Source organism: Zosterops lateralis (genome assembly GCF_965231275.1).
Source record: "Zosterops lateralis genome assembly, chromosome: 9".
Taxonomy (NCBI): domain Eukaryota; kingdom Metazoa; phylum Chordata; class Aves; order Passeriformes; family Zosteropidae; genus Zosterops; species Zosterops lateralis.
The window spans coordinates 4312680-4340657 of NC_139769.1; the positions used below are offsets into that span (position 1 = coordinate 4312680).

The 27978-nt window shown below is 45.5% G+C and overlaps 1 protein-coding gene across 4 annotated transcripts; it reads left to right on the top strand.

The window, feature by feature from the left end:
- The first annotated feature begins 14 nt into the window (after positions 1-14).
- On the top strand, positions 15-27814 carry FYB2 (FYN binding protein 2). 4 transcript variants are annotated; one of them, XM_083867113.1, is made up of 20 exons: positions 15-121; positions 3868-4573; positions 5541-5735; positions 6840-6873; positions 10052-10140; positions 10896-10924; positions 12079-12110; positions 12929-13013; positions 13302-13455; positions 15974-16094; positions 16179-16222; positions 16503-16572; positions 18448-18531; positions 19996-20024; positions 20768-20828; positions 21350-21442; positions 23098-23182; positions 24940-25096; positions 25213-25246; positions 26179-27814. In XM_083867113.1, the coding sequence occupies exons 1-20, from the start codon at positions 113-115 to the stop codon at positions 26285-26287; spliced, it is 2220 nt and encodes a 739-aa protein (XP_083723239.1). In that variant the 5' UTR covers positions 15-112; the 3' UTR covers positions 26288-27814. The 4 variants fall into 4 exon arrangements, with proteins under 4 accessions (XP_083723239.1, XP_083723242.1, XP_083723240.1 ...); XM_083867116.1 differs by having other exon boundaries at positions 26183-27814; XM_083867114.1 differs by having other exon boundaries at positions 20771-20828.
- The last annotated feature ends 164 nt before the right edge of the window (positions 27815-27978 follow it).

Genomic DNA, 27978 nt, shown 5'->3' on the forward strand with positions numbered 1-27978 from the left:
GGCAGAGTCAGCCTCAGCCCAGGTGTGTTCAGGGCTGGCTCCGCCTGGACGGGCTCAGGGACGGGCACTGGGACACGGAACATGCCGGGCTGAGCCGCTGGAGCAGCGAGGGATGGACCTGGTAACTGCTGGGGTTGTCTCTTCTGCACCTGGGGAAGGATTTCTGCTTGTTTTTCTGCTACTGGTTCAGAGCTTGGGGTGGTTTTTTTCCATGGAGTGCCGGGAGCAGTTTATCCTGGGAGTGAGCTGCTCCTGCTCTGTGTGTGCAGAACACACAGACACCGCTCTGCTGCCCCAAAACAGCCCCTGCTTTCCTCCCCCTCACTCTGATATGAGCTGCAGATGTGCCTCTTACTGTAACCAAAAGTAGAGTTGGGTTTTATTAATTTATTCATTTTTGGAGAATAAGTTTTACAAATCTTTATTTCTTTTGTCGGGTTAATGAGTTGATGATATCTGCAGCCTGGCCGGGGTGCCTGGGCTCGGCTCCAGCCAAGTCCCACGCCAGGGCAGAGGGCAGCACAGATTAAACATTTACCCACCAGAGCTCCCCTGGGAATCGAGATAAAGAATGGAGTAAACCAGAAAAATTCCAGGAGGGGAACAGGCAGTGCTTCCTCTCAGCTCCCTGACGTGCCATGTCTCAAATGGGGGTTTATCTTCCTGTGTTGATTCATTTTAGAAAAGCAACTTCAGGAAACTAATGAGAATCAGTTTGATTTAGTTAATTAATTAAGAAGAGAAGGTTTTGGGGTGATCTTATTGCAGCATTTCAGTACTTGAAGGGGCTACAGGGGAGCTGGAAAGAGACTTTTGACAAAGCCCTGGAATGACAGGATAAGGGGCAATGGCTTCAAATTGGAAGAGAACAGGGTTAGATCAGATATTAGGAATAAATTCTTCACATAGATGGTGGGGAGGCCCTGGCACAGGTTGCCCAGAGAAGCTGGGGCTGCCCCATCCCTGGAAGTGCCCAAGGCCAGATTGGATGAGGCTATGAGGAACTTGGTCAGTGTCCCTGCTCATGGCAGGGGGTTGGAACAATTTGATCTTTAAAGTCCATTGCAATCCAAACCATTCTGGGATTCTGTAATTCAGATTCCTTTTGGCTAGTCCAAGGTATCAGCCCAAACCTCCCGCTGGTGCTCCTTCTACAAGGCCCCCTTATCATAGGCTTAGGCTGAGCTTTATTCTGCTTCCTAGACTGATCTTGATGTTAAAGGAGCATTTTATTTATAGGGAGAAAATATGGAAAGTTTCTCTGCCCCCTGACTCTGTAATGCTTCTGTCCCCTGACTCCTTAATGCTCCAAGCTTTCCGGCCAGTGGAAGTTTGTTTCCTTTTTTCTCTCTTCCCTTCTCATCCTGCGTGGGCTTTTGCCAAATGTAGTATTATTCACAGTCAATTATTTGGCCAGATGTAGCTGTAATACACATTGTGAGCTTTTGGCAGGCCTTTAAATTTATGAGTGTATTCCCCCTGCCTGTCAGCTGCTCTGATTTTCTGGGGACCTGAGCCCTCCCTGGGACACTGGGACACCACATATGACCTGCACAGCACTGTGTTTAGGCTGAGCATCTCCCTGGGCCAGCTGAAGATGCCTGGATGGAACAGGAGAGCTGCTTGGATGGGTTTGTGGTTTGAAACAGACCCAGCTGTGATGGGGAATCATCCCTGCAGAGACCAGGAGAACTCACTTCACCTTGGAGGGTCTGGCTAAGCCCTGTGCAAGGGAACAGCATTTACAGGAGATTTTTGGAGAGGGATGGATTGCCCAGCTGGGTGTGGGTGTGCAGGAAGGGGCCATGGGGTGCAGTTTAACCCCATCCAGCCCAGCAGTTCTCTGTATTTGGCTGGGGGCCGTACTTGTCCCTCCTTCCCATGAGCATCCCATAGGGCTGCACTCTGGGGGGAACCATGTCCTAGTGAGGGGCACTGGGAGTGCATTGAGCACAGACAATCTCCCTCTCAATTAGGCAAATCAGTTGTTTCAAGGCAAGAAGAGTAACAATTTAAGGGTGGGAAAGAAAGCTCGTATCCATCCCACTTTAATTAAACTTAGTGCCAAGCTCATGACTGTCACAGCCCACTTCTGTCACAGCCAGTGCCAGGGAGAGGCCTGACCAAAAACCCTGTGTCTGCCTCACCTGGGGCACCCTGAGACAAGCAGGTATTTTTTTCCTTTCTCTTTTCTTTGTCTCTGAGGGCTCTGATAAGGAACTGCTTTCTCCAATAAAGAAAATAATCACGGGGAGGTAAACAGCGCTGAACTCTTCAACCACTGCTGCAGCATGTGCAGCAGCTCCCTGCAATTGCATTAGGGCACCTCACTGCTTTATTTCCTGTCTGGCATCGCTGGAGGGATCGGGTGCATGTGGGATTTTTTTTTTTCTAATTTTTTTTTCCCAAAAAAAATCTGATTCATCCTCTGTGTTCCTCTGGAAGCTCCCATTCCCTTGGCTCACCACTGGATTAGCCTGTCTGGGCAGCTCACACTGCATCAGGCTGCTGACCACTAATATGAAATATAATTGGAGCAATTCAAACCTCTCCCCCAAGGGCTGCTTCTTTACATCATGTACTACCCTGTGAAAGTAATAAAGTCAGTGAAAGGGGTTATTCAAGAGAAATTGTCAGTGTTTAATAAATCGTGCAATTAAATGCAATAAAACCTCAGTATGCTATTCATCTGTTCTGTCTTAACACTTAAGGCTGGGGCTTTTTTCAGAATAACGAAGTTCTGTCCTAGATAATTTTTTCCAATTTCCTCATTAGACAGGTTCTCGTGAAGCCTTGCGCTGAACTAAGCTGCCAGAGCAGAGCACCTAATGTAATCATGGCATATAAAAAGTTATAGAGCAGTTCAAGGACTTAAGTAGCTCATAAATTTTTCTTCATATTTTCTCCCTAGTTCAGTTCAGGGCTGAATTTAAGCCACGGCACTGCAGGCAAAAACTGTGGTTCCTTTTCTCCAGCGTGGGATAGTGGGATGCAGGGGAGTGAGGGATCAAAACAAAATGTTCTTTAAGTGCCCTTTTAAACTGCACTGTCACTGATTTTCTCCTTTTCTTCAACAACCTGGGGTCTGGTCATTGTGTGGGAGAGGAATTGAGTGTTGTGGCCAGTATCCATCACTGCACTGGGAGATGCTCTTGGTGTCTCTATGTGCCACACGTTTGGGTTATGTGTGCTCTGCTTCCTGGAGTGGCATTAAAGGCAAGGGGGGAAGCATCCAAAGAGCCTTGGAGACCCTGAGCTGAACCAGCATCATGGAGGAAGAGCATTTTGTCCCAGGGGTCATTAGGACCAAGCAGCACCAAGGAGGATATTAAGTGCTTCTCATGGTGGAGTTTTCTCAAAGGAGGATGGGGATGGACTGGGCATGTCTGGAGCAGCACTGGCCTCTCCCCTGTTTGGTGCTTGTGTACTGAAAATAAAGTACAGCTTTCATACCCAGCAGGTGCATAAACAGCATTGCAGCACCTCTGCCAGGAAAGCTCTAACATTCAGTTCAGTGTTTGCCAGATCCTCGTGAGGGAAATTCTCCATCACTGGTGACATTGAGGAGAAGGAGGCATTTCCTCAGTCACGCTGGTCCTGCTTGGTTTTCTTGCTGTGCTCCTGCATTTCCCTGCCATTTTCATCTCTTTTGTCTTCACCAGAAGTGATTTGTGAGCCTTTGGAATTTCCTTTGAAAGAGCAAATTCTCCTCTGCTGCTTTTAAATTTTCACCAGGATCAGCATATTCTTGGTGACCAAGGCTGAGTGTGCAGCCTGTTTCTCTCTGAAAACACTACGAATGTTTGAATTGCCTGTTGCCACCTCTGTAAGCAGCTGTTCTGTGCTCTCCTCTCTCCCCTCACCCAGGAAGGTGTGACTGACTTCAAAGCCCTCCGAGCAAAATTTCAGAATGACTCCAACTTGGCCAACAAGCTCCTGCAGAAACCTCCCACGGAGATCGGCCCCAAGCCTGGCTCTGCAGGGAGCACCACATCCAGCCCTCTGCCCCTGACTAAGAGAGAAGTGAAAGAGTCCAAACCTGCCCATCCCACCTCCCAGCCCCCTGTGCTCACCCAGCACAAGCCCCTGGCACAGCCTCAGGGTTGGACGGGGCACAACAAAGAGCACAAGGGCAGCGCCTCTGAGAAAGGGCTGCGTTCTCCCAAGAGCAGCCCAGAAAAGCCTCTCCTATCCCATGGCACTGACCAGCAGGGATCAAGCCAAACAACTCCAGAGGATCCTTCTCTCCAGGATTCTTTCCAGCAGATCCTGCAGATCTGGGAAGAGACTTTATCCTCCAAGGAGAAAACAAGCCCAAGACTCCCAACCCCGAGGGTGGCAAACCCAGCTCCTGCTGCATCAGGCAGGGACAGGATTCCACCCTCTGGGAGCTCCCCTGTGCTGGACTGGCATTCCCAGAGGAAGGATGCTCTGCACAGAGGTGGGAGAGCTCCTCCTCAGGCTCCCAGAGGACACAGGAGGTGTGCTGGAGCAGGTGCTGAGGGTGTGGTGGCATCTGAGCCCTGCCAGTCGGGTCATCGTGCACCAAGAGAGCCACGTCAGCACCAGAAAGGTATGGTGGGGTATATTCTTAACACTGAATATATAAATATAGGAGTCTATAGGGGATCTGGGAGTGCAGGATACAGCAGCAGGAGGGAAAAGTTCCAAAAGTTTGGGATCCTCAAACCAGAGGGCAAACTTGCCCATTGGCATGCTCTGTTCTGGCTCTGGAGGTCCTGGAGATACCAAATGGGTCTTAAACCGCTGCTCCACTTGGGTAAGGGGAGGGTTCCCCATTCCAACATAAAAACAAACAAACAAACAAAAAACCAAACAAAAACAAAAAAACCCACCATGAAAGTCACTCTAAGAAATTGTCCACATTTTGAGAGTAGGATGAAAACTGACTAAAGGAGACTATTTTAGTTGTGGTGTGCTTTAGCTGTCTGCAATCCCAAGGTAAATGTGACTTCACACAGATGTGAAAGGCTTGGCTGGTCTGCAAAGACAGTTTAATTCTAATTAAAAGAGCTTAAACCTGAATCCTCCCTCTCCCCCCCCTCCCAGCTTTGCAAAAGGTCATATTCAAGATCTGAGAAGATATTTCTTAGAGAAACTGGTGCTGGGAAACTCAGAGGCTGTGAAGTTCCCCTTGCTGACGTGACAGGGCACTGAAAAACTTAAGTCTTTGTTTACCCTGGAAAGCCACCTCACCTGGACTGAGCACTGCAAACACCCACAGCCCTAAATCCTGGCGGATTAAGCTGTTATCAGCACAGAAAATTGGGCTGGTATTTTATAACCCAGAGGAAGGGAGCTGTTGAGAGCTGAGACCCCAGCATGGCTCATGTGGTAAAAATCTGGAGAAATGGACATTTCCATTTGTTCTGGTGAGAGACCTGCTGTGTGATGGGGACACTGAAACTGGGAGGAGGCAGAGCCAGTTGGAAATGTCAGCATTACAACTAATGATCCTACATGGATTTTTACTTAAATCAGGGCTAATTGGTGCCTGTCCTTGTGCTTCTCTGGAGCAGAATCAGAACCTTCCTTCTGCCAGCCTGGAGCAAGAAAATGGTCTTACAGCCCTGGGAGCAAGTGGCCAAGGATTAAACCTCTCTGCTCAGCTGAATCCCTGGGTCCTGCCCCTGGGAAACCTCCAAGACCCCCAAAGGTTGATCTCAGTGCTCTCCCAAGCACCATGATTTTGGTCCACAGAGGAAATGAAACAAGTAAGAGATATTTAGTCTTTTTGCCCCCCAGGTCTGTTCTATAGAAAATGAATTAAAATGTGCAGTTTATTGTCGTCTGTAAGGCCGCGATTTCCAGCGCACAGAAATCAGGCTTTGTTACTTGTTTATAACTTCTTCCCCAAACATTAACAGGAACCCAGCAGTTTCAGTGGGGCTGATTTTAGCTCTTGATCTGGAAAAGGGATCTGGTTTTCCAGGCTGGACGCCATCCCATGCTCAGAAACCCGTGCTGAGAGCAGTTTACAGCTGGCTGTAAAGCAGCAGCAGCTGCCTGTGAGCTGGGCTGATCTTTATCACTCCTCTTCAATGGGAAATGCCTTAACTCTGGAGCACACAACTGTGGGAAGGCACAATAAAATTGTTAGAAAATAGTCTGCTAATCCCACCCCCCCACACACTTCTGTTTTAAATACAACAGAGGGCAATGTCGTTAAGTGTTCCGACATCAAGAAATGCAAAAGTTCAGTTTCCCATAATAAAAACTTATTGATGTTGCATAATACAATATTCTGGACCACTTATTAAGCTGCTAAGTGGTGTTTCTTTATAGATACAGCCTTAATTATAGCCAAATCTTTAGGCATGACTTTTGATGAATTCAAAGTGAGCTGCTTTTGTAAGAAGGGCTGTGCTAAAGTCTCTTTGGCTTTACAGTGCCAGGGCTTATTGGTGTGCCCTGCTTTGATAAAAATGAGAGGGAAAGAGAATTTTCACTGAAAAACTTATTTTTTTTAGGCTTCTCTATTGTAGCCTACTTGCCTTTTCTGAATATACTAATATATTAATATAAATATATTTATCTGGTTGGGGTATCTAGTTACATTACATGCCATCATCTCCATGCCCTCCCAGTATTATCCACCTCTAGCAAGCCTGAGGTCGTTGCCTGGAAATGTGAAATAATGGAAATGTGAAATAATAATGGCATATTAACGGGGCCATGTCCCCAGTTTGTGCTGGCAGTGCTGTGTCACTCCTGCCTTTGTGTGCAGCCAGGAAGGGCTGTCCCTGCCACACCTCCATGTGCTCTGGGGGACCATGGGCTTGTCTTCCAGCACTAATCCTCTGTGTCTTTGTGTGCAGCTGCTGGAGAAGAGGATTACCTGACCCCTGAAAGGTGAGCCTGGGGAGAGGGAGGTGTGGCTCACAGCTGATGGGAACCTCCCCATCCCATTTCCTGCTCAGCCTGGAGAGAACATCCCACTCCTGGAGGCAGCAGTTTGCTCCAGGGGTTGTTCAGGGAAGTGGGAGTGTGCAAGGGCAGGTTGGATGGGATCCTGAGCAACCTGGTCTAGTGGAATGTTGGGAAAGATGGGACATGAAGGGCTTGCGGGTATGATTGCCTGGTAAGAAATAGTGAAGATGTAAAACTTGTGAGTGAAATAGAAATGAAGGCACCTTTGAGATGTGATCATGGCAGGTGGGAAAATAGTGATTAGCTGGAGATAGGTTGAGAGATAGAAAACAAAAGTACCTAAGGATGTAGCCCCTTTCTACTTTGCCAAGGTATCAGAGAAAAAGTAGATAAGAAAAGTAGTCTTTAGAGTTTAGTATATAGGATGATATGGTAATACAGTAGTTCTCATAGGCTGCATGCAAAGTTTGTAGGTTTTGTATCTTGTACGGGTTGGTCACTGTAAATTAGAATATTCAACACAAAAGGAGATATAATGTATTGTAACAAGGTCCTCACTCTCTCTCTTACCACTCTGACCCCTGCCCTCTTACCTGCCTTAGTTCCCTTACCTCCCTTACCCCTGCCATCTCCCTTACCTCATACTCTCTCTCCCTCTCTCTTTGAGGCTTCCCTTCAGCCGAGGCTGATGGCTGAAGGCAAAGCCCTTTTTACCCATGACTCTTGCAATAAAACCCCGTGTTTGTAGAATATCTCAGGTCTGCAGACTTCCCTCTCCCTGTCGTCCACAGATGCTCCTACACTGGAAGGTGTCCCTGCTTGTGGGAGAGGGAGGGTTTGGGACTGGATCATCTTTAAGGTTCCTTCCAACCCAAGCCATTCTAGGGTTCTGTGATTGTGTGACAAACTCAAAGCTGGCTGGGGTGACCCTCTCCCAATGGAGAAAACTTCACCCTTCTTTCTCTTGTGGGCTCTTAAAGCCTCATGGAGAAACATATCCGTGTGTCTTCAGGTGTGTTTAGCTGGTGGGAAGTAGAACACTGCCTTGCTTTAGTGGCACAGTCATCACTCCCCCCCTTGTGTTTTTGCTTCCTGTTTGCTGTGTACTCAAGTTCTGTGTTATTAGAAAAGAAATCATTATGAAAACTGTTGCTGAAACAAAGCCCTGGCATAACCAGCAGGTGTTGGGGGTTTCTTTGCCAGCAGCAAAGGAATTTGTGTTCCTGCACAATTCTGTGATGCTGTGTTTGTGCAGCCAGCACAACCAGGGCACTGCCCTCCCTCACCATCCCAGCCCTTCAGCTGCCTCCACACGTTGAACTGAGGTTTTTATTGAGTAGTGCTCCAAAATCACTTGAGCTTATCTGAAACAGCTCAAAAATCTTGCAGGCACAATTCTTTTGTGTGCAGGGAGATCCTGACTTTTTTCTGGCCTCTACACTTGTCATGAGTGGTTGTGCAGCAGCCTGGGTTGTGTACAACAAGAACAGCAGAAGTGGAGGAAAATATTCATACACGTGTTTTGTTATAGTTGTGAAAAGGGAAAATGGAACAGCTGAACCACAGCAAAGAGAGGGGAATTCTTAAAATACTTTCTGTGCCCAAACAACTCCTCCAGCTATCCACAACAAGTTGTTCTTGACATCATGAGGTGCCCCTGCCAGCGTGGGCTGGTGTTAACTTTTAACCTGTACTTGTCAGAAGAGAGCTGGTCAAAAAATAACCTCCTTCAACAGCTAGAAGCTGTTCTAGCAATGTAATGCAGCAAGATCTGCTGTTCTTGCTCCAACACTTGTGATATTGTCTTTACAGTAGGTCACTTGTTAAATATTAACTGTGTGATAATGGGGGAAATTAATTAAGTAACTCTGATAAAGGCAAAATAACAGCAGTCTGGGGACAGGAATTCCCCTCCTCGAAGCCTCACCTGGAATGAAGTCTGGTCTCTTAGAGAGCCTGGCATAGTTTCTTGTGCTGACTGTTCTTGAGCTCTGATTGCTTGTGTGGGGAAAAACACACAGTGGGGCCAGCAGGGCAATGTCCTCAGTGCTGGGGGGCTGGAGGGGACACCAGGGGGCTGGGGCAGCCCCTGCTCTCAGCACAGCCTCCTGCTTGGCTTTAGGGCTTGTTTCTTCCTCTGATTTCACTGCTGTCAAAGTGCACCTTGAGTTTCTTGTTCTGGTTTGCCCTTAGTCCTTTCTCTGTCGAAGCTGAGTTGTGACAGCAGAGATTCCAGGAAAAACAGACCCTCCTTGAGGTTTTTTAGACTTTCAGTTAGGAGAGAGAAATTCCTGCTAGTATTTTTCCTGGTGCTCTCTCCCCACCTTACCCTGTCCCCCAGGTGTGTTACAAGCTGTGTCTTGTACATTTGGAGCTTCCTGGTGCATTCCTAAAATGCCAAAAACTGGGTGGAGGGGAAGCCTGATAGATTCGCCTGGGTAGTTCAGGAATGTTGGGTTTTCCCCCTGCATCTACCCCCAAATGACACTAATTTCTAGAGCAGGGAAGGAAAAAGGAGGATGGGGAGATGGGAACTGTGCTGGGGAGGCCAGCCCTTGAGGCTGTGTGGAGCTGGAGCTGTGGTGCTTTCCCTCCTCCTGTGGCTGGCAGGTGCCACTCAGGGTGTTGGCATGGAGTGGGTGCCTTGATCAGCTCAGGAGAAAGACCTTTAAACGTCCCCTCTGCTGTCTCTCCTTTCTCTTTTGCTCCCTTCGACGAGAAGCCACGTGCCAAGCAGTGCAAGTGGGAATTGTTATCAGTTTCAATTGTTATCAGTTGTCAAGAAGGCTTGAAAAGTGCTGCGCTCTGACTTCCTTGGGTTTTGTTTCGGTTTTTGTTCTGTTTCTACTTGAGGGATTGCTGTAGGCAGGAGACTCTAACCCTGATAGGAAGTTCTCCTGATGTGCTTTGAGCTCTCCAAAGACATCCTGGCCTCCCAAAGGACAAGCAGTGGGATATGGAGTCTGGGGGGAAGGTTCAGCTGAGCCCTGCACAGGTCTCCTCTCCCTCCCAGGAATTCCTGATTTCACTTTGCTTTTTTTGTAGGCTCACTATCAAAGCACTTGATTTCCTTGTCCTTAAGATGATTTTTTTTTTTTCATACTACTAAAAGGGAAGGGAAAAAAACCTAAAATTTTTTCTCTCTTTTTCATCTTCTCAGCGCTCAACTTGAAGAGAGGAATAATTATGAAGAAACCCCGATGTACCTGAATCAGTCTGGGGACACCACAACCTTGTGTGTCATTGAAGGTACTTTGAAAGGCAGGACTGTGAGGTGAATTACGTGCTAGCTGAGGGGAAAAAAAAGCCTTTAAAACAGGAAATAATGCACTTTCTTGTTGAGAAAAGTAGTTGAAAAAAGCAGCTGTGCAGTGGTCTGGGAGAACAAGAACTGTCCTGTCCCTCTGTGCAGTGTGAGGACTCTGGGGCAGTGACCAAAAAAACGTTAAAATTGTGAGGGTAAGATGATGCTTACTGTAAAACTCAGCGGGGAATATCATAAAACATTACCCATATAGAGGAGAATAAAAAGATAGTGAGGCAAACCTCAGCATCTTCTTGGGAACAGAAAGGCACAGACTGCAAGACTTTTCCAGGTCCATCAATATTTTTTTCCCAGTATAATTTTCTCTATCAAAGGTGCCACTGCTCTGCTGTTACATTTTCCAGTATTGCCTCTTTTTGGGAAGGTTATTTCTGCCATGTGCACAGATTTTTTCTCCCAATGGGAAAGGAGCCAAGGAACTCCTTTGGAGGGGGGAACTGCCACAGCCTCCTGGGATTCCATGGATCTCTGAAAATTGTGTCCAGTCAGGCTGGGTGCTGCAGCCTAAAAACCAGTGCTCAAATAGCAGAGGGAAGGAGATGTAGGACATGATGAATTTTCATGGTGAATGTGTGCCTGGATGCTGAGCACCCCAACTGAAGCTGAGTTTTGCACCTGAAAGTGGAGTGACTTTAACATGGATTAAAAATTAATATCTGTTCATAAATATCTTTCCTAGTACCTAAGGCAGAGCCTCAAAAATACAAGGTAAGTGTCTTGAAAACTTCCAATATCTGTATTTCTTGTCTGCCAGGAATTTCTCTGTGTGTTGTCTGTGAAGACTCTCAAAAAAATAAACGAGAGGGGACACAAAGACTAATGAGATTCCCAAACATACCAGTGGGAAGTGTCAGTTCCCTTGATTTCCTCTGCAGAAATGTGAGGAAGTGATAACACCAACTGGGTGGATGTTGGTGGTAGACCAAGTGTTAAGCACCAAACATCAAGAATGTGAATTTTTGGAGAGAAAAAAATAAAAATCCACTGAAAAGTTCTAGAATTTCCTATAAGGGTGAGCTGGTGCTGGTAACCCCTCTATGAAGATGTAAAAGCAAAATTGAGCCAGGCTGCTTGGCTTGCAGCACACTTGGAGCTCTGGCTGGCAAGTAGGGATAAGTGTGGTGGGCACAGCTTTAGGGGCTTTCATCCCCTGCTGCAGATCACCCTTCTCACATCCCCCTGGCTGCAGAGGGTGGCAGTTTCCCCTGGCAGGGGAAAGTCAGGATCCTGCATGGCACAGGGCAGGAATTGCTAAATCTGTTCCTAGAGAAGCCCAGCTTAGCTGAGCTCAGCTGAGAGCACACACCACCTCGTGCCAGGAGATGTCCATGTCCTCCTGCCTATCAGCTCTGACCCTGCTGAAACAGGGGACATTTTACTCTTTGTAAAATATCAAACTCCACTTTCAAGCCCTGGCTTGCAGAGCCATCAAACTGCCTGGGAAAATAACACAGCTTTCCAAACATATTTATATCTCTGTGATTTGCAGAGAGGTTTTCTGTCTTGGCTGGGATCTCATTTTATGGCAGGCTGGGAAATCTTTATTTAAATTAAAAAAACTTCCTCCTCCTCCTCCTCTGCAAGCTCACCTTTCTGTAAAAGCTTCCATGCTGACCAGTAGCTCCATTGCTCCAACCCTAGCACTGTTTTATTATCCCTGTATATTTTGTCAGTGTGTGCATTCCCTGTCCTGCAGACTAGATGAAATATCCTTAGTCTGATGACTATTCCAAACATAAAATACTTCTGGGCTTTCTAAAGAAATATTTCTTTAAATGCTGGTTGACAGTTGAGGCCTTGTATGAAAGCTTGACTGCTGAGAAAAGCACAGTGGCTGAAGGCTTTCTTCTTCTTTATTCTAGAAACAGAAGATTTTTCCCTTTGCCAAATCCAGGTAATTTCCTTTCCTCTCTCTCAAACTTCTTCTAACTGATTTGGGTTAGGAATTGAGTATTGTAACACTCAGTAAATAGAAAAAAAATCCATATATTTCATGACCAAGACAGGGTGGATGATGCTTTTTTATGCCAGCACTCATGGTTTCTAAGCTTCTTTTTATTCTGAAGCATATCTGGAAGGGAGACTGTGAAAAACACTGTCTATTCCTACTGAAACCTGAGCAGTGTAAACAGGGAGAGTTATGAGGCTCCCAAATTGGGGCACCAGGTTCTAGGTCTGAGGCAAGGCAAGGTCCATCCTGAATTTCACCCTACAAATGTCACACTTTGAGCTCCTTGTGGTTTGTGTTTATGGTCACTGTCTGAAGGTTGGGGTTTTAGGTAGTGATGGAAGGGTTATGTGATAAAAATGAGTCACTTTTGTGGGGAATGTTGTGGTCCTGGGAAAGAAAGGTATCATGTCCTGCATCCTGTTGCTGTTTCTTCTTCCCTGAATCTCAGTGCAGTGTGGTGAGAGGCACATTGTGTCATCCAGGTGCAACCACCAGTGGATCTGTTTTGTCCTTTCCTGCTATGAGGAAACAATCATATTAATTTGTCTCTTTTCCAAGAATGATTTGTAGTATCCCTGAGCGACCACTATATCCTTTAAATCTGGATTTGCCCTTACTTTACTGGTGGCCATTTGGGCATCTCCCTCATTCAGAGGGAAAATGAGCTACTTATTTGGGCACTGTCACAAGGCAATGTGTTTGTGACTGCTGAAGTGTCTGTGTGCTGAGATCTCTCCTATTTCTATTTCTGAACATTTCAGCCCAGAAAGAGCTCGAACAGAGGATGAAAAAGAAGGAAAACCAAGTCATGAAAGAACAAAACTGGAAGAGAATGAAATTTTCAAGGTAATTCTATCCTTGAGGTTAATTTTAATAATTATTCTGGGATGTCCCTTCTCCTTCTGTCCTCCCACTCTTTAGGAAACAGTTGAAACTTGAGCCCTTAATTCCAAGGAGTTTCTACCTTCTCTTTTGCTTGTTCATCACGCAACTTCCTCAATCTGAAAGGTTGATGGAGGAAGGTGGGAAACTGTTTTAAGCCCACAGATAATTTATACTCTTATGGATGCATAGATGTACATTAGAAATATACATTAGAAAGCTGCACTGACCAACCCAAGTGTTTGATCCCAGACAGGTGAAAATGAGTACATGTGTCCCACCAGCCGTGCCCAGGCAGATGGCAGAGGTGGGCTGGAGGTTCTGCAAGGGCAGCAGGATGTGACCAGCCCCCAAACTGCAATTTATCCAACCCCACCAGGGCTGGCAAAAGACAGAGCAGAGCACTGTGAGTATCTCATTGCACCACTGAGTGTTTCCTCAAGCCCCAGCCCCATCTGCTGCCCAAATGTCTCTTCCATATGGGAAATAATGTTAAATTTGGATGCAACTCTTGAACCAATTCAGTTAAACCGGGGCAAAAGGTTGCATGAGGGTTTGCATTCTGGTCTGGATCATTTATTTTGGCTGTGCAAATAGCTTCCTAAGTTGGTTAACCATCTGCATAACTCGGGCCGAGGTGTTTGTTTTTCTAGCAGATTGCCCTTATCCGTGAGAGCTGAAATCCATCTCCTCTGCTCCTTGTAATTTATGGAGTCTCAGGAAAGGGGCTGGCTAAGGCTTGGGATGGAAATACACATGAGCAGGATGAGAGCCTGAAGTCTCCCTCACTGAGGTGGATGATGGCTCCTTGCTCCATCCCCTCATGGTGCCAGGCTGACTTTGAGCTCCTTCTTGTTGGAGTCCAGGACATCCCTTTGGATGACCTGGGACCCAGGAAAGGGAATTTGAGCCCTGGACAGGGGTGTGTGGAGCTGGTCCAGAGGGGTTGGAAACCTTGGCACAGAGCCCAGGAAGACACTGAGTTTGATCTCAGCCCATGGGAGAAACTTCCAGCATTAGGAGAGGAATTGCAAATCACCAGGAAGTGAAAATAGTAGTTTAGCACAGTAGAACATGCAAAACTTAGCAGTTTTAGAATTCTTAGAATAGAGGTAAATGGGGGACAAGATGGTGGAATTTGGGTGGTACCTCGTGTCCCTCTCCTTCTTCCTCATCCTCCATCTTCTGGGGTGGTGATGATATAAGGTAGTTAGAGTGGATTGGGTCAAAGCAGAAGTGACCCTTTTAGTGTAAGCACTGGGCATTGGTACAAAATAGTAAATAACCTACACGTAGCTATCTGTATAAATGTGAGGTGATGTCCCACCAGGGGCAGTCCCCTCGTGTCCCAGCCGCTGTCCGGACCTTGGCTGGGAGCGGAGAAAAACTCTGTGATATCAAATAATAAACAACTCGAGAAACCAGAAAACAAGGCCTAGAAGACTCCGCTTCTTTGTACCAACGCGACTTGAGGCTTTTAGAGGGCCAAGGACTTTAAACAACCTGAATCTTGAGTGAGAAAACCAACCCGAGACCTTCTCTCAGGATACTCTGAGGCAGAGACCAGAGCTGCTGACAGGCACCTCAGCTGCACAGTTAAACCAAATCCCATCCCCTCTGTAAGAGCAGGTTTGCAACTTCAGCTATAAATGTTCATGGGCTCACCATTCTCTGCAAGCCACTGGTGTGATATGGCTGCATTTCAAAGATGAAAGGGAGAAAAGTAGCTCTGTTGGGCTCTGTGGACAGACCAGGAGTGTGAAGGAGAAAGTGTAAATTGACTGTGACCGTGGTTATTTTTATTGGTGTGGTTCTCAGGTATTTCTCCTTTTTTTTTATTATTTTAAATCACCTCATAATAATTTTCTGGTTTGGTTGGTGTCTGTTTCTGTAAAAGATCTTGCTGGTTTGCTTGACCTTTGAACAGCTGGAGGTAATTTCTGCTGGGATTTTTTTTCCCAAAGTACTCCTGGTGAGCCTCCTGCTTCAACAGAGAGGCTGATTTGGAGAATTGTTTGGTCCATCCCTGCCTGTTTTTCTAATTTGCTGAATTTGGATGTTTTGCAGCAGTTTTGGTCTTTAGCTGAACCATATTGAGGTGGTGCCTGTGTCCAGCAAGATCTACAGCATGAATCAGAATGGTTTGGGTTGGAGAAACTTTAAAGATCCTCTCCTTCCACCTCCTGCCACGGGCAGGGACATTTTGCACTATTCTAGCAACTATTCTAACCCTAGCACAAGCTGCTCCAAGCCCTGCCCAGCCTGGCCTTGAACAGTCCCCATATCCATTTACAAACACTACCTGCTTTTATTTGTGTGCCTGTATTTCTGCATTGCTCCAACCCTCTTAAATCAATCTGAAGGTTTTATCATTGCCACTTAAAGAGTTCTCCAGTAATAATCTGTTTCTAACCTCGTGAGGTGCAACTCCCAGGCTTGATTCCAGCCCTCAGTGAAATCCGTCTCAGGGATGCTCATCCTCCTTGGCTCCTTTCCAAGGTGTTGATTTACAGGTGTGCTCCAATAGACTGGTTCATTATTTAGATCTTAACATTTCCACCAACCATGCCAAGCTTTCCCTCCAATCACTTCTCTGGAGATCCAAGAATAATCTCTTGGATGCTTTTAGGTGAGGGAGATTTGGGTCAGAGCTGCCACAACTGAAAAAAAAAAATCGACAGATGTTTAGAGTTTTTTAAACATAAAATATTTTTATGACTTTTAAAGGCTTTAAAGCTAAAAGCTTTGAAAATTGTTCACTTTTGTTTCTTGACACATCTCAGAGCAGAGTTTTTCCTGGACTCCTGGAATGGAAAAATACATCTGTAGGCTCTTATTTGTTGTGTTACCCTCAACAGTTGTGCTTCCTTTGAGAGAAGTTTTTCAGAAAAGCTCCTAAAGCACAGGTCCTTTCTCATTTCCAGGGCACAGCATGGGTGTTGGTGCTCCACAGGCAGAAGGAACAGCCATGGGCCAAACCCCTTGGCAGTCTCTGAAGGCACCAGAGGACATCTATGATGACATTGAGGAGCTGCAGGACAGACTGTGAGTGTGGACCTTGCAGTGCCTGTGTCTGTGAAATGCCATTTAAAATCTCTCCTGCAGCAATGTCACACTTGTGTCTTCCAGCAGCCACGGCTCAGATGCCTCAAGCTCCTTCACTTCAGACAGCAGTAAGTGGGGAAAGCTCAAACAGAAGCTGCTTTAAATCTGGGCTGGGGAATGGTTTTATTTCGCTTTCAGCATCTACGGTGTCTCATTCTGGTTGGGTTGCTCTAAATTCCCATTAAAACCAGTGGGGAGCTGTGTCCATATCTAGCATTGAATTAATTTGAGCAGCCCTGAAGCCTCTGTAAGAGCAAAATGTAAAAGGTCTGGGTGCTATTTGTCCTGCAAACCTCACCTTATTGGCACTGAACAGGGCTTGTCCTAATGGCATGCCTTGGTTTTAAGTTTCAGGAAACAGCAACGAGGAAACATACGAAGATGTTGAGATTGGGGGTGATAACCCAGCAAAACCAGAGTAAGTTGCAATTTCTGTATTTTGAAATTCTGACCATTCAGCCTTGATCTCACATGCCAGGTACTGGCTGGAAGCCTTTTTTTTTTTTTTTTTTTTTAAACTTGACTCAACTGCAGAAAAGTTGTTGTGTGGGTGGGTTTCTTCCCTTCTTCCTCCCTCTTTCCCCTTTGGCTAACACTTAGGGAGCAGAGAGCCGTTACCAAAATTAAATCCCAAAGCAGTGAGAGGGATTTTTATTCCTGTAAAAAAGAAAAAAAAAAAACCTCTATCCTTTGGAAGTACTGCCCTCCCAGACCTCTTCCTGCATCAAACACACAGGACAGTCTCACTTGATGAAGAGTGTTTTCCTCTTGATTAAAAGTGTTGCTCAGCTGTAGCTGAGAATTGGCACCTTTTTTGTGCCAAAAGAGGTGACGCTCGAGGGACAAATTGTCCCCGTATAAACAGGACAAAATCCTCACATTTGAGATCACAGGAGGCTGGAGAAGAACCTGATGTGCTGTAACTAACTTGCAACCTTCTCATTTTTGTGTAGCCTCTCAGGATATTTTTTTCCAGGGGATGTGTTATAAAACCAATGAGTTTTGCAGCCTCGGGTTTGTGCGTTGCCGGCGCTTCCCAAACGGATTAAGAGGTGTAACGTGAAGTGTAGTTGTGTTTTGTGTGGTTCCCTACCCTCATGCAGTAAAAAGTTGCCTTTGTGAGGAGTGGAGACAACCTTTAGGGAAGGCAAATGTGGCACACAGTTGCTTGGAGTGCAGCTGGTGGTTCTCTCTCTCCTGAGGAGCAGCGTGGGAGGAATAACAAGGTGTTGCTGTAATTCTACTTTTCCCTTAGGGGTGGGAGGCTTGCACTGGCAAACTGCATCTGGATCCCAGTCCAGCTTCCATGTGGATGTAGAGCCTGTGTGTGTGACAGAGAGGGAGGAAAAAGGGGAAGCTGAACCCCTGGAGGTGACAGGGGATGGTTATTAAAAGAAGGAAGTGTCATTTCCCTGCAAATTGTCCATGGGGGTTGCATGGTGGGGGTGCACCAGCTTCTCCATCCAGAGATGGATGGATGGATCATGCACATTCCCGGATGGATCATGCACATCCCCACCCTCTGGGAAGCACATCCCTGCCTCTTCTTCTCCCCTCTGCACATGGGTGCAGAAATTAAACCCTCTTGCTGACTCACAAAGGGAGCAGTGCATCTTTGCTGGGGCCGCAAAGGAATTTCAAGATCTTTTGGTACCAAATTCACAGGTTCCAGAGGTCAGGGTCTTAATCCCCAAACCAGCCTTTCTGTGATCTCTCTATTGATCCCACGTGCAGGATTAAGTGTGCTGAGACACATAAAGGGTTTTTAATGGTCCTTGTGCAGAGTTAATGACCCCCAGGGGAGGATCTTGGTTGCTTGCAGACACTTTACAAGAAAATTGCTGTGTAGGTTTGCAACCCTTTGTAAACTTCAGAGAGAAGTGTGTGCCATGGACTGTCCTCCCCAAGGACACACACAGCAGAAATGGGTGATGGAGGGTGGCTCAGGAGGTGCCCCTGATGTCTCCTCTAATGGTCACTGCAGTGCTTCTGGGTAATGCTGCCCTTTCCTCAGGAAATTTCACTCCAAAGAAACCTGGATCACCCTCTGTTGGGTCAGAGGAGAACAACTTCAATTAAAATAGAAAAGTTCAAAGTTATTCAAAGATATGAGCTTGGAGACTTAATAATTAAGCACCTTTTGCTGTGTTGATGCTTATCCCAGTGAGTCTGTCTAAAATTCTTCTTCTGAGCTGAGGTCCAAGGCTCCCCTTCCTTTCCCTGCCTCAGGATCTCTGGGGCTGCTTCTGCTCCCCATGTCTCTTAATTTCAAACCTGTTTCTCTTTTGGACAGAACAGAAAAACAAAAGAGGTTTGGAAACCTGTTTAAGATAGAAAAGTTGAAGCTGAACCATTTCAGGCTCAAGGACAACCTAAGGTAAGAAAATGTTGGTGGTCCCATCCCTTTCCCTTTCAAACCCTGAGCATTCCTCCCGGCAATTATTTGAGAGCAGGAGATCTAGAAGTAAGGAAACCTATGCCAAAAGTGCTTCAATCAACCCACTAGGAGTTCCTATGGCAGATGTAGCCTACAGTTTCCAGGTTTTCATAGATTTTCTGCTGCCTTTGGTACCTTTCTGATACCTCAGCATGACACAAGGTGCAGAAGGGAATGAAGAAAGTTGATACCTGCTGCCTTGACCTGTGAGCCAGGATTAGGGACAGCCTTGCTGATGTGGGGTTTCATTCCAAGTTCCATTCAGAGCCAAGTTGGGAAGAGCATCTGCTGAAGAGGTTTAACAGTGAGTTTTCATTCTAACAGAGCAGAGAATATTGTATAACTTCCTACAGTGCCTTTTTGGGTACTCTAATATTCGAAACCATCAGAAAGTTTCCAGGGAAATTTCCTTTTCCTCAAGTGTGCAGAACCTGTCCTCCACTGCTGCCAGCGAGGGCCTCACCCCATGCACAGTGCCTGAACACCAGGAAAATGCTGCCTTGTCTCATTTCTTTGGAAATTCCAGCTTAAACCTTTCCTCTTTTATGTCAGGAAAGATTTGTTTTCCTTACAAACCTTTTTCACATGAGATGCCCTGCAGTGACTCCTTCAAATATAAATATCATTATAGGGAAAGACCCACCAGGCTTTGTGCCATCCTCCTGTCTCAAAGAACCCTTAAAGCTCCTGAAATCATCTTAGATATCTACAGACATTGTCACCTTTGAATTCTTGGACAACCCCTGATGTTTGTAGACTTGCAGGAAGGAATTACTACTGACTAAAAATTCCACCTGTCCAGAAATTCCCCCTTGCTGTTGGGAAGGGCAGCAGGAGTTTGGGCTGTTCTTTGGATGCAGTGCAGAACTTTCCTGCTTGGTGAACACATGGCTGTTATTGCTGTCAGGATGGAAATGCTTATTTATCAAGGGATATCATTTGGGGAAATGCTGTTGGTGCCATGGAGCCCACACACCTCAACCTGTCTCTGTCACTTGAGCAGCATCACTGACAGCTTTTTGGGACTCCTTATTGCTATAGGACATGAAATAAACAGCATGCACACAGTGAAGTCGTCAGGGCAAAGAGAGGAAAGTTTATTTTTCTACTTGGGTTTATATAGATTTTGGACAATGACCATGGATTGGAGGATGAGGTTGCCACCTCTCCAACTACACTGGTCAAACTGGAAGTCCATCAATTGTCCCTCCTCAAGAGAGGAATGAAAAACAAGAAAGACAATTACAATAGATCACTTTATTTACATGAAAATCTGTGAAAAACTCCACTACAAAAATGCCAACATCAGAAGGCTGAAAAAGATCAGAGCAACAACTCTTCATGTTTTCTTGGGCATGGCTGATGTGCAGATTTCTTTCTAAAAGCCTTTTTTTCTATCCACAGATTGGTTTCCATTTCAGTACCAAATTTAGGTAAGCACATACCTGTACCTGACTCCTGGGGGTTTGTGTATGTTCTGAGAGGCAAATGTTTTGTACAATCAGCTTGGTGCACTGTGCCTGTCTGAAAATCATGTATTGTGGCAGCAGGGGTTGGAGGACTTGATAGAGATTTGTGTTTCATTTGAGGGTGAGGGGTTCGATCATTTTGGGTGGTTTTGGTTTAAAGAACATTCCTCCTGCATATTTGGAGATATCCAGGAAGGTAACGTGTGAAACAATTCATGCAGGACCACTGCTCCCAGGCTGGCAGTGGTGTGTGAGCCCAGGGCACTCTAGCAGCTTTTGGTAAAACTCTTCATTCCTGCCTGCTAGAGGGTCACGTTCATCCTTTACATAAATGGAGTGGATGCAACCTCAGCCTTGAGGAGGTGCTGGAGTGAACACATCCAAGTCCTTATGTTGGGAACTCTGCCTGTGCTGGCTGCAGTGCAAAGCTGGGGCTTTGCTGATGCTCCTGTTCCATTCATGGAGCTGAATGGCCAAACCCATGCAGAAAACTGCCCATAAACACAACTAACCAACCCAAGCATCATTCATTGTGCTGGATCTTTGCTGGGTGGTTGGGAGCCCCGGGGCTCTTTTTGCATTTCTTTGGCCCCTTTGGGTTGAGTGATGAGCAGCAGCCCAAATTTTCCTCTGCAATAAATTATTTGGAGTGCCAGGCTCAGAGTGACATCTCCTAATCATTTTCTGTCCTGCATTTTGATTGACAGCAGCTGTCTCCCAGGAGGACAACGTGTATGATGATGTCGAGGTGGGGCAGAAAGAAACCAGGTGAGGAGATTGCCCTGTCCTAGGTTTGTCCTCAACCCAAGGAGATTTCCCTCCTGGCACAAACCTGTGCCTGGTGCTGTGCTTGAAGTCTATGAGCCGGTTGGGATTCAGTCCTCTGGAGACAGTCCAGGTGCCCTCCCCGTGTGTGTTTAATTTGGCAGAATATTTCCTCGCTGTTACCCAGTTAGCGCCAGAGATGTGAAAAGGAGCGAGCAGCTCCCTGAAACAACATGAAAAATCAGATCTTTTTTTTCCTAAGGAAGGAAAACTCCATCTCCCAGACCGACCATCAGCCCAGTCCTGGCAGGCTCCTTGTCAGAAAAATTGCTTTTAATGGGAACAGTGTGTCCTGGTGCGTTGCTGCCAGACGATTGCGGCTGCCGCGCGTGCGGGTGTAAATCACTGCACATGTTTGCATTTCAGGGCAGGCTGGGGGGAAATAGAGGAAAATCACAGGCCTGGGGAGGGGGACACGATCTACTGGGAGAAAACCTGAATTCCTGCATGTCTGTTCCCCTCAGAGGGAAGGAGGAGAAGTACAGAGTCCGGATGCCAAAACTGCGGATGCCGAAGGAGTACAAGGACAAAAGGAAAAGCATCGACGACCTGGAAAGGTCTTGATTTCCATTCTGTGTTTCCATTTTTTCTGACTTTGTACACGTCTTTAAGTGGTTTCAGGAGCAGTTGATATTACAGGTCCTTCCCCTTTGAACCCAGAGTTCAGGAATCTTTGCAGGAAATACTTCAAGGGTGAAACAAAACTCTTATATCTGAACTGAGAGCAAGAGAGGATACCCAGAGGTCTTAGCCTGAGGTCCTGTCATGACTTTCCACTGAGCTGAGACAAAAAGTTGTTGCTTGCTGTATATTTGACTCCAATTTACTATTTTAGTAAGTTTAGATTAGATTTTAGGAAGGAATTCCTGGCTGTGAGGATGGGGACACCCCAGCACAGGTTGCCCAAAGAAGCTGTGGCTGCCCCTGGATCCCTGGAGGTGTCCAAGACCAAGCTGGATGGGGCTTGGAGCAACCCATTCTGTAGTTCTATGATTTTGGCAAGCACCTTTCATTTCAAAGTATTGATTATTTGGTCTGATTGCATTGGCTCTTGCTGTGCTGTGTGTGCATAAAAGCAAATTTTTTAAAATTTGTTTTGTTTTTGGTTTTGTGGGTTTTTGGGTGTTTTTTTTTGTTTGTTGTTGTTGTTGTTGTTACTGGTGCTGCAAATATTCACATGGAAGTGGGAGATTTCCTTTCCCATTTTAGATCACAAAAATATGCACCACAACAACCTTTTTCATGACCTTTTTCATGGCCTGAGACTTCAAATGTAAATCAGAGACCCATTTTTCAGGTTCTCACCATGGAGATCCTGTATGGGGCTGCTCAAACACCACTGGTTGTGCTGTGCAATGTCACAGGTATAACTTTACAGATCACCAGAGAGTCTATGCAATTTCAACTTTCCCTCAGAGATCACAGGTCCTACCCAAGGAGAAATCTTTTCACAGCTTAAAATTCCCTAATTTCAGCTCTTGTTTCCCTGCCTCCTTAATTTTAAGCCCATCAAAATGAGCCAAGGATGGATAATTTATTACAAAAGAGTGGGGGATTTTTTTTGTTTGGTGTTTGTTTCCTATCTTAGTTTTAAAATGAATGCTACAGCTGTAATTTTTGTATCAGAAAGAGTGGCATCCCCATATGCAGGGAATGCCCCACTCCCTTTAAGTGGGTTATAAGAACTTGTTTTCCACTTTACAGTGCCATATAAATGTCTGCCTGGGAGACTTTCTCCTCCATGTGCTAAAAAACCCAAAGAACATCTGGAGAGCTGTGTCAAACCCCACTTCCATAAATGACTCAGGATGAGAGTTATCTGGGGACCCTTTATTTCTGAGTATAAATAAAACCAGAAGGAGACAAACTGCTGGGGGAAAAGTGAATTGTTGACTTCCATAAAAATGGGGCTGATTTGAAACACTCAACAGAGAGTTGATTTGTTCCCACACTGTTTACAGACCAAAATAAAAAAAAATATCACAAATGGAGATACAAAATGGCTCAAGTTGTGCCTCACTAACAAATTTGAGTTGTCTATTCACCCATTTCTGAGAAATAGGGATGTGAACAGTGTGTTTTGCTATTCCAAGGGTTCCTTGCAGACAAGGCTGGAATTAGGCTCTGGGTTGCAATTTCAGATGTGCCAGGGGTCATTTTAATGGAGATCAGAAGTGAATACGTGTGTGTGTGTGTGTCTCTCTCGTTGCAGAAATATCTTCAAATTCAAGAAGAGCAGTGAAGAAAAGAGCAAGAAGATGGACAAAGAGGAGAAGCTCTTTAGAGAGACATTCATGGTGTGTGTCTTTCTGGCTGTGTCAGGGGAGGAAAGCAGCTCTGTGGTTTGTTTAAAATCTCATGTTGTTGGTCCTCAGCTGTGCTGGGGAAGTTGTCCCCTGACCTGTTGCCTTCTTGCCTAATCTGGGGTTTCCAGAGGAAAAAAGCAGCTCCATGGTTTGCTTAAAAGACACCTGGTGGAACCTTCTTGGTCCTCAGCTGTGCTGGGAAAGGTGTCCTTAGGATGATTTAGGATTTAGCTTTTATATTTTTCAAATCCTGTACTGCATTACTGTACATCTAAATTCCATATGGAGTGTTAGTTACTGTCTTCACATTTTGGTCAGAAAAAACAACCCCTCTAGACCTGATATTCAAGGACACCTCACTGCCTCAGGCACAAAAAAGTATAAACAAAAGTGAATTGAGGGGGAGAAAACTGGGGGAATATGACTCCATTAACTGAAGCTGTAATTGGAGGATTAACCCCTGATATGTAAATTGACCAAATTTATAATTGTCTGAAAAACTTGTGACCACTGTCCAGTTTGGGACAGCCTCTGGGAGGGTTCTGACTGCCCAAGGTGTGCCTGCTGAAGGCCTTCAATAAATACCCACTTTTATTCTCTTAAATTTGTCTAGCCACCAGTGGTTTTAGGAAGCCATTTCAAGGCATCAGTCCCACTCACCTGCTGCCTTCTCCTCTAATCTGGATCTTCATCAGGGTCATTGTTGGGGTTTTTCTCCCCAAAGCCTTACAACCTCAAGGAAGGATGTTGAGATGCTCAAATGAGTCCAGAGGAGGCAACAAAGGCTGGTGAGGGGCTTGGAACACAAACCCTGTGAGGAACAACTGAGGGAGCTGGGGTTGTTTAGCCTGGAGAAAAGGAGACTCAGAGGTGACCTTATCACCTTATCACTCTCTACAACTCCCTGAGAGGTGGTTGTAGCCAGGTGGGGTTGGTCTCTTTCTCCAGGCAGAATGAGAGGACACAGTCTTTAGCTGCACCAAGGGAAGTATAGGTTGGATGTTAGGAAAAAGATTTTTATGTAAGAGGTGATAAAGTACTGGAATGGTCTGCCTGGGCTGGTGGTGGAGTCACCATCCTGGATGATGCCTTGGGAAGGCTGACCTAAAACAGAGACTGGACAGAGCTGGAGAATAAAGTAGATATTTATTGAAAGGCCTTTAGGGTACACCTTGGGCAGGACAAGAGCCTGGCCAGGGCTACACCCAAGGTGGACTAAGAATGATCACAAAATGGAAAACTGGTCATGAGGTCTTACATTTTTGTAAGTTTTGATCCATTTGTATATTGAGGTTTATTTGTCCAATTACAGCTTCAGGTTGTGAGGTCTCATCCTTCTTGTTTCTCTCTTCAGTCCATCATTTTTTGTGCTTTTGGGCCTGAAAGTTGTCCTTGGTCTCCAGCAGGAAAAGGATTTGTTTTGTCTCCCTACTCTGTGAAGAGAGCTGACTAACACTTAACATGAAGCTCAGAAACTACATCCCTAGGCAGCACAGAATCTAAAAATCACAGAAGTTAAAACATAAGGCATCAGGGTGTGTTCAAAACCAGACTGGCTGTGGCAGTAGGTGCCATGGTCTAGCTGAGGTGTTACGGCGTGGGTCGGACTCAGTGATCTTGAAGATCTTTTCCAACCCAGCAATTCTGTGACAACCCATCCTGAAATCCCTTCCTCCCTCCCTCTCCCCTGTCCTCGGAGATGTTTCACACCCACACAGACTAACTGCTGGCTCCCCTCTGTCCTGCAGTACGACAAGGAGATCCGTGTGCTGGGCACGGCCAGCGCCCAGTGCTCGGTGCCCAGCCAGCGCCGCGCCGACCTCCCGCTCACAGCTGGGGAACAGCTGGATGTCATCGACGTCCCGCAGGGCCACGCCGTCATCTGCCGCAACGCCCAGGGCAGATGTGAGTCTGCAACCCAGCCCTGGGTGACAAATCAACTCCCAAACCACAGCACGCCCTTGGTGCTCGGCCACATTCGCTCAGATTTTAATTCTGTTCTTTTTTCTCTCTCCCCTCAGATGGGTATGTGCTGGTGGAGCACTTGAATTTCAGGTAAACTCGGGTTTTTATTTGTTGTGGCGCATGTTTTCCTCTCTTTCTCCTTGGAGATAGCTGGGGGAAGGTACTTAAAACTTCAGAAGGCAGGGGGTGATACAGTTTTACAGAGTGTTATGAGCCATGTGTAAATGTATCAGTCTCTGAGGTCCAGCCCTTACAGATTGGCTTAAAATAATTTAGGGAGACTGCTCTTCAAGAGGTGTTTTGTAAAGTAAAAGTTTTAATAAGTGAAAAATAACAAATGTTACAGAAAACAAAAGAAAAGCCGTGCAGAAGTGTCCGAGAAAACCTCTGACACTCTGCTAGAAACACTCCAAAAAGCCTCTTAGTTCCTCTGTGCTCCTTCCTAAATACTTAGAGTTTTAGGAGGGACAGTTTGGCTTGCTGCCAATAGGGAGAGGTCCAGAATTTGAAGGACAGTGACAAGGTCCCACAGGCTCTTCTCTCTTGGCCCTGAGAAGGGCAATGAGAATGGACAATCAGAAGGGCACAGAACTTTCTAGCTAAATTTCCTAAAATATCTCAAGGTAAACTGAAACTCTTTTCTTATACAGAGGTACTTACTCAGGGGTGGGGGATGCTTTACTACAAGGGGGAGTTCAGGTAAACAGCCAGCATTAAATATTAAATAAGTATTTCCAGTTTTGCTCTGCTGCTGGACAAGTTTCCAAGTCCAACTGCAGCTAAAAAAAGCCCTGTCCAGTCATGGCTTGTGTAAATTGGAGATTCCTGACTTGCCTTCAGATGTGCCATATTAATCCACATCTGCTGCAAACATGGGCCTTGCCTTGCCAAAACACACCCTTAAATTCCCTCCTGCAGCATTTCCTTGCATGCTCATGCATAATTCATACAAATGAGCCTCCTCTTACCCAGGTGGCCCTTGCTGGGAAAAATTTCTTTTTTTTTTTTTTTTTCTCTTTGAGACAGACAGTACTGACTGCCCTGAGAGCTGCTCTCCCCTGGAGCATCCCTGAAGGTCTCTTTTGTGTTTCCTGCATCCATGACAGCCCACGCTGGTCAGCTGTGGGGTGATGATGGGAATGTAAATAAAGCTGGGGTTTTTTACACTGTTTAATGTGCAAGAGATGTTTCCTTTTATTTTATTTTATTTTATTTTATTTTATTTTATTTTATTTTATTTTTATTTTATTTTTCCTGCCATTTAGAGTACGTCTTCACTGATTATTAGTTACTTTCAGTATTTCTAACTTTTTGGAGTACCTGGTTGGTCAGCTCTGAAATACCCATAATATTTCTACATTTTAAGAAATAGTGCAGTTTAGTTGCTCGGTCTCATTGCCGTCAGAATTGCAAGTTTCCCCAAAAGATCTGCTCTTTAAAAAGCAAACCATATAAATTGGAACTGGTTTTGGTCTTAAAAGTATTGGGAGAAGTAGTATGTAGCACCACTCTTGCTGTTAAATATACAAAATAGTGGAAAAATTGACTCATTTCTTTGCAAGAAAAAAAAATATGAAAAAAGAGTAGATAAAGCATTCAGTCAAAAATTACTTTATTTTTGTAAGCTGACTTAGGCATCCCAGATATGTAAAGGCTGACTCCTGGCTCCCAAGGACTCACAGCAACAGGGAATTACCCAACAGTTGCCCCTGTGTTCAGGCTGTTCTCTCCCCACTGTGGGCCTGCAGGATGATTACTTATTTTCAGAAAAATGCTCCTAAATGTAGGAACAGAAATATAAATTGCTAATGGCTTCTCCTCTATGTATTCAGTAGATGCCTTTTCAGAAGCGAAAAAAATGTGGATAAAGTTTTTACGTGGCTTTAAAAAAAAAAAAACCTTTAAATCTGACTGTGGTGTACAGCTTTTACCCCTTTCCTGGCACATTTTAGGAGCCCGTATCAGTTTGCTCATAAATATCCTAAAAATGTAAGATGTTTTAATTAGAAATTATTAAATGTTCCAGGCTTAAGCAAAATAAAAGCGCTCTTTGCCATGGGGCCATTTCAAAGCTGGCATAAGAGACATCAGAAAAAAAAAAAAAAACCAGAGCAAATATTTAACATTTACTTTTAAGTCTATACAGGCATTCTTATTTATTTTACCATGTGGTTACTATTAAGTGCATTGGCCTGCATCCATCCTTGCAGCAAAAAAAAATAAAAAATAAAATAAAGCACTGCCCTGTAAGCATGCGCAGCTTTGCAGCCCTGCCAGCCCAAATATTTGGATTTTTCTGGTGGAGAGGGAGAGTTTGGGGAGCTGGAGTGTTTGGCTTTGGCATAGCCTGGGACGTGCTCTGTGCCCTTCACCTCCATCCCTTTGCAGGCCCCAGGGAAGTGCTGGAGATGGTTTCTCTACTGGTTTGGGTTTGTTTTTTTTTTTTTTGTTCCATGGTGATGTTTAGGATTAAAACCTTGAAGAAAACACGCCCTTCCTCCACTCCTTCCTCATCCTCCTCCCCACCAGCACTCATGAGGTCTATTCATCACCCCCTCTCTAAGCACTACAGGCAAATCCTGTATTAGCCACAGGTACAAGCTCTTTCTTTGCCTCCCAAGGAAATTATTTAACAAGTTTTCCTTATTTTAAAGGAAGGTCTTTTTAGGGATCTCCCCCTGTATCCTGTGACAGATATGATGCAGCTCCAATCCCAGCGTGGTGATGCACAGTCCTTGTGGGGTTGTGCCCCAAATCCCTGTGAAACACAAATTTCTGCAGCGGATTTAATCCAAGGATGCCTTGCAATACTCTTAATTTAT

Bases quoted from the DNA above. Each gene is read 5' to 3' on its own strand.
- FYB2 (XM_083867113.1), top strand. The intron at 21,443-23,097 runs GTCTTGATTTCC...CTCTCGTTGCAG, and splicing joins AGCATCGACGACCTGGAAAG to AAATATCTTCAAATTCAAGA. The intron at 23,183-24,939 runs GTGTGTGTCTTT...TCTGTCCTGCAG, and splicing joins TCTTTAGAGAGACATTCATG to TACGACAAGGAGATCCGTGT.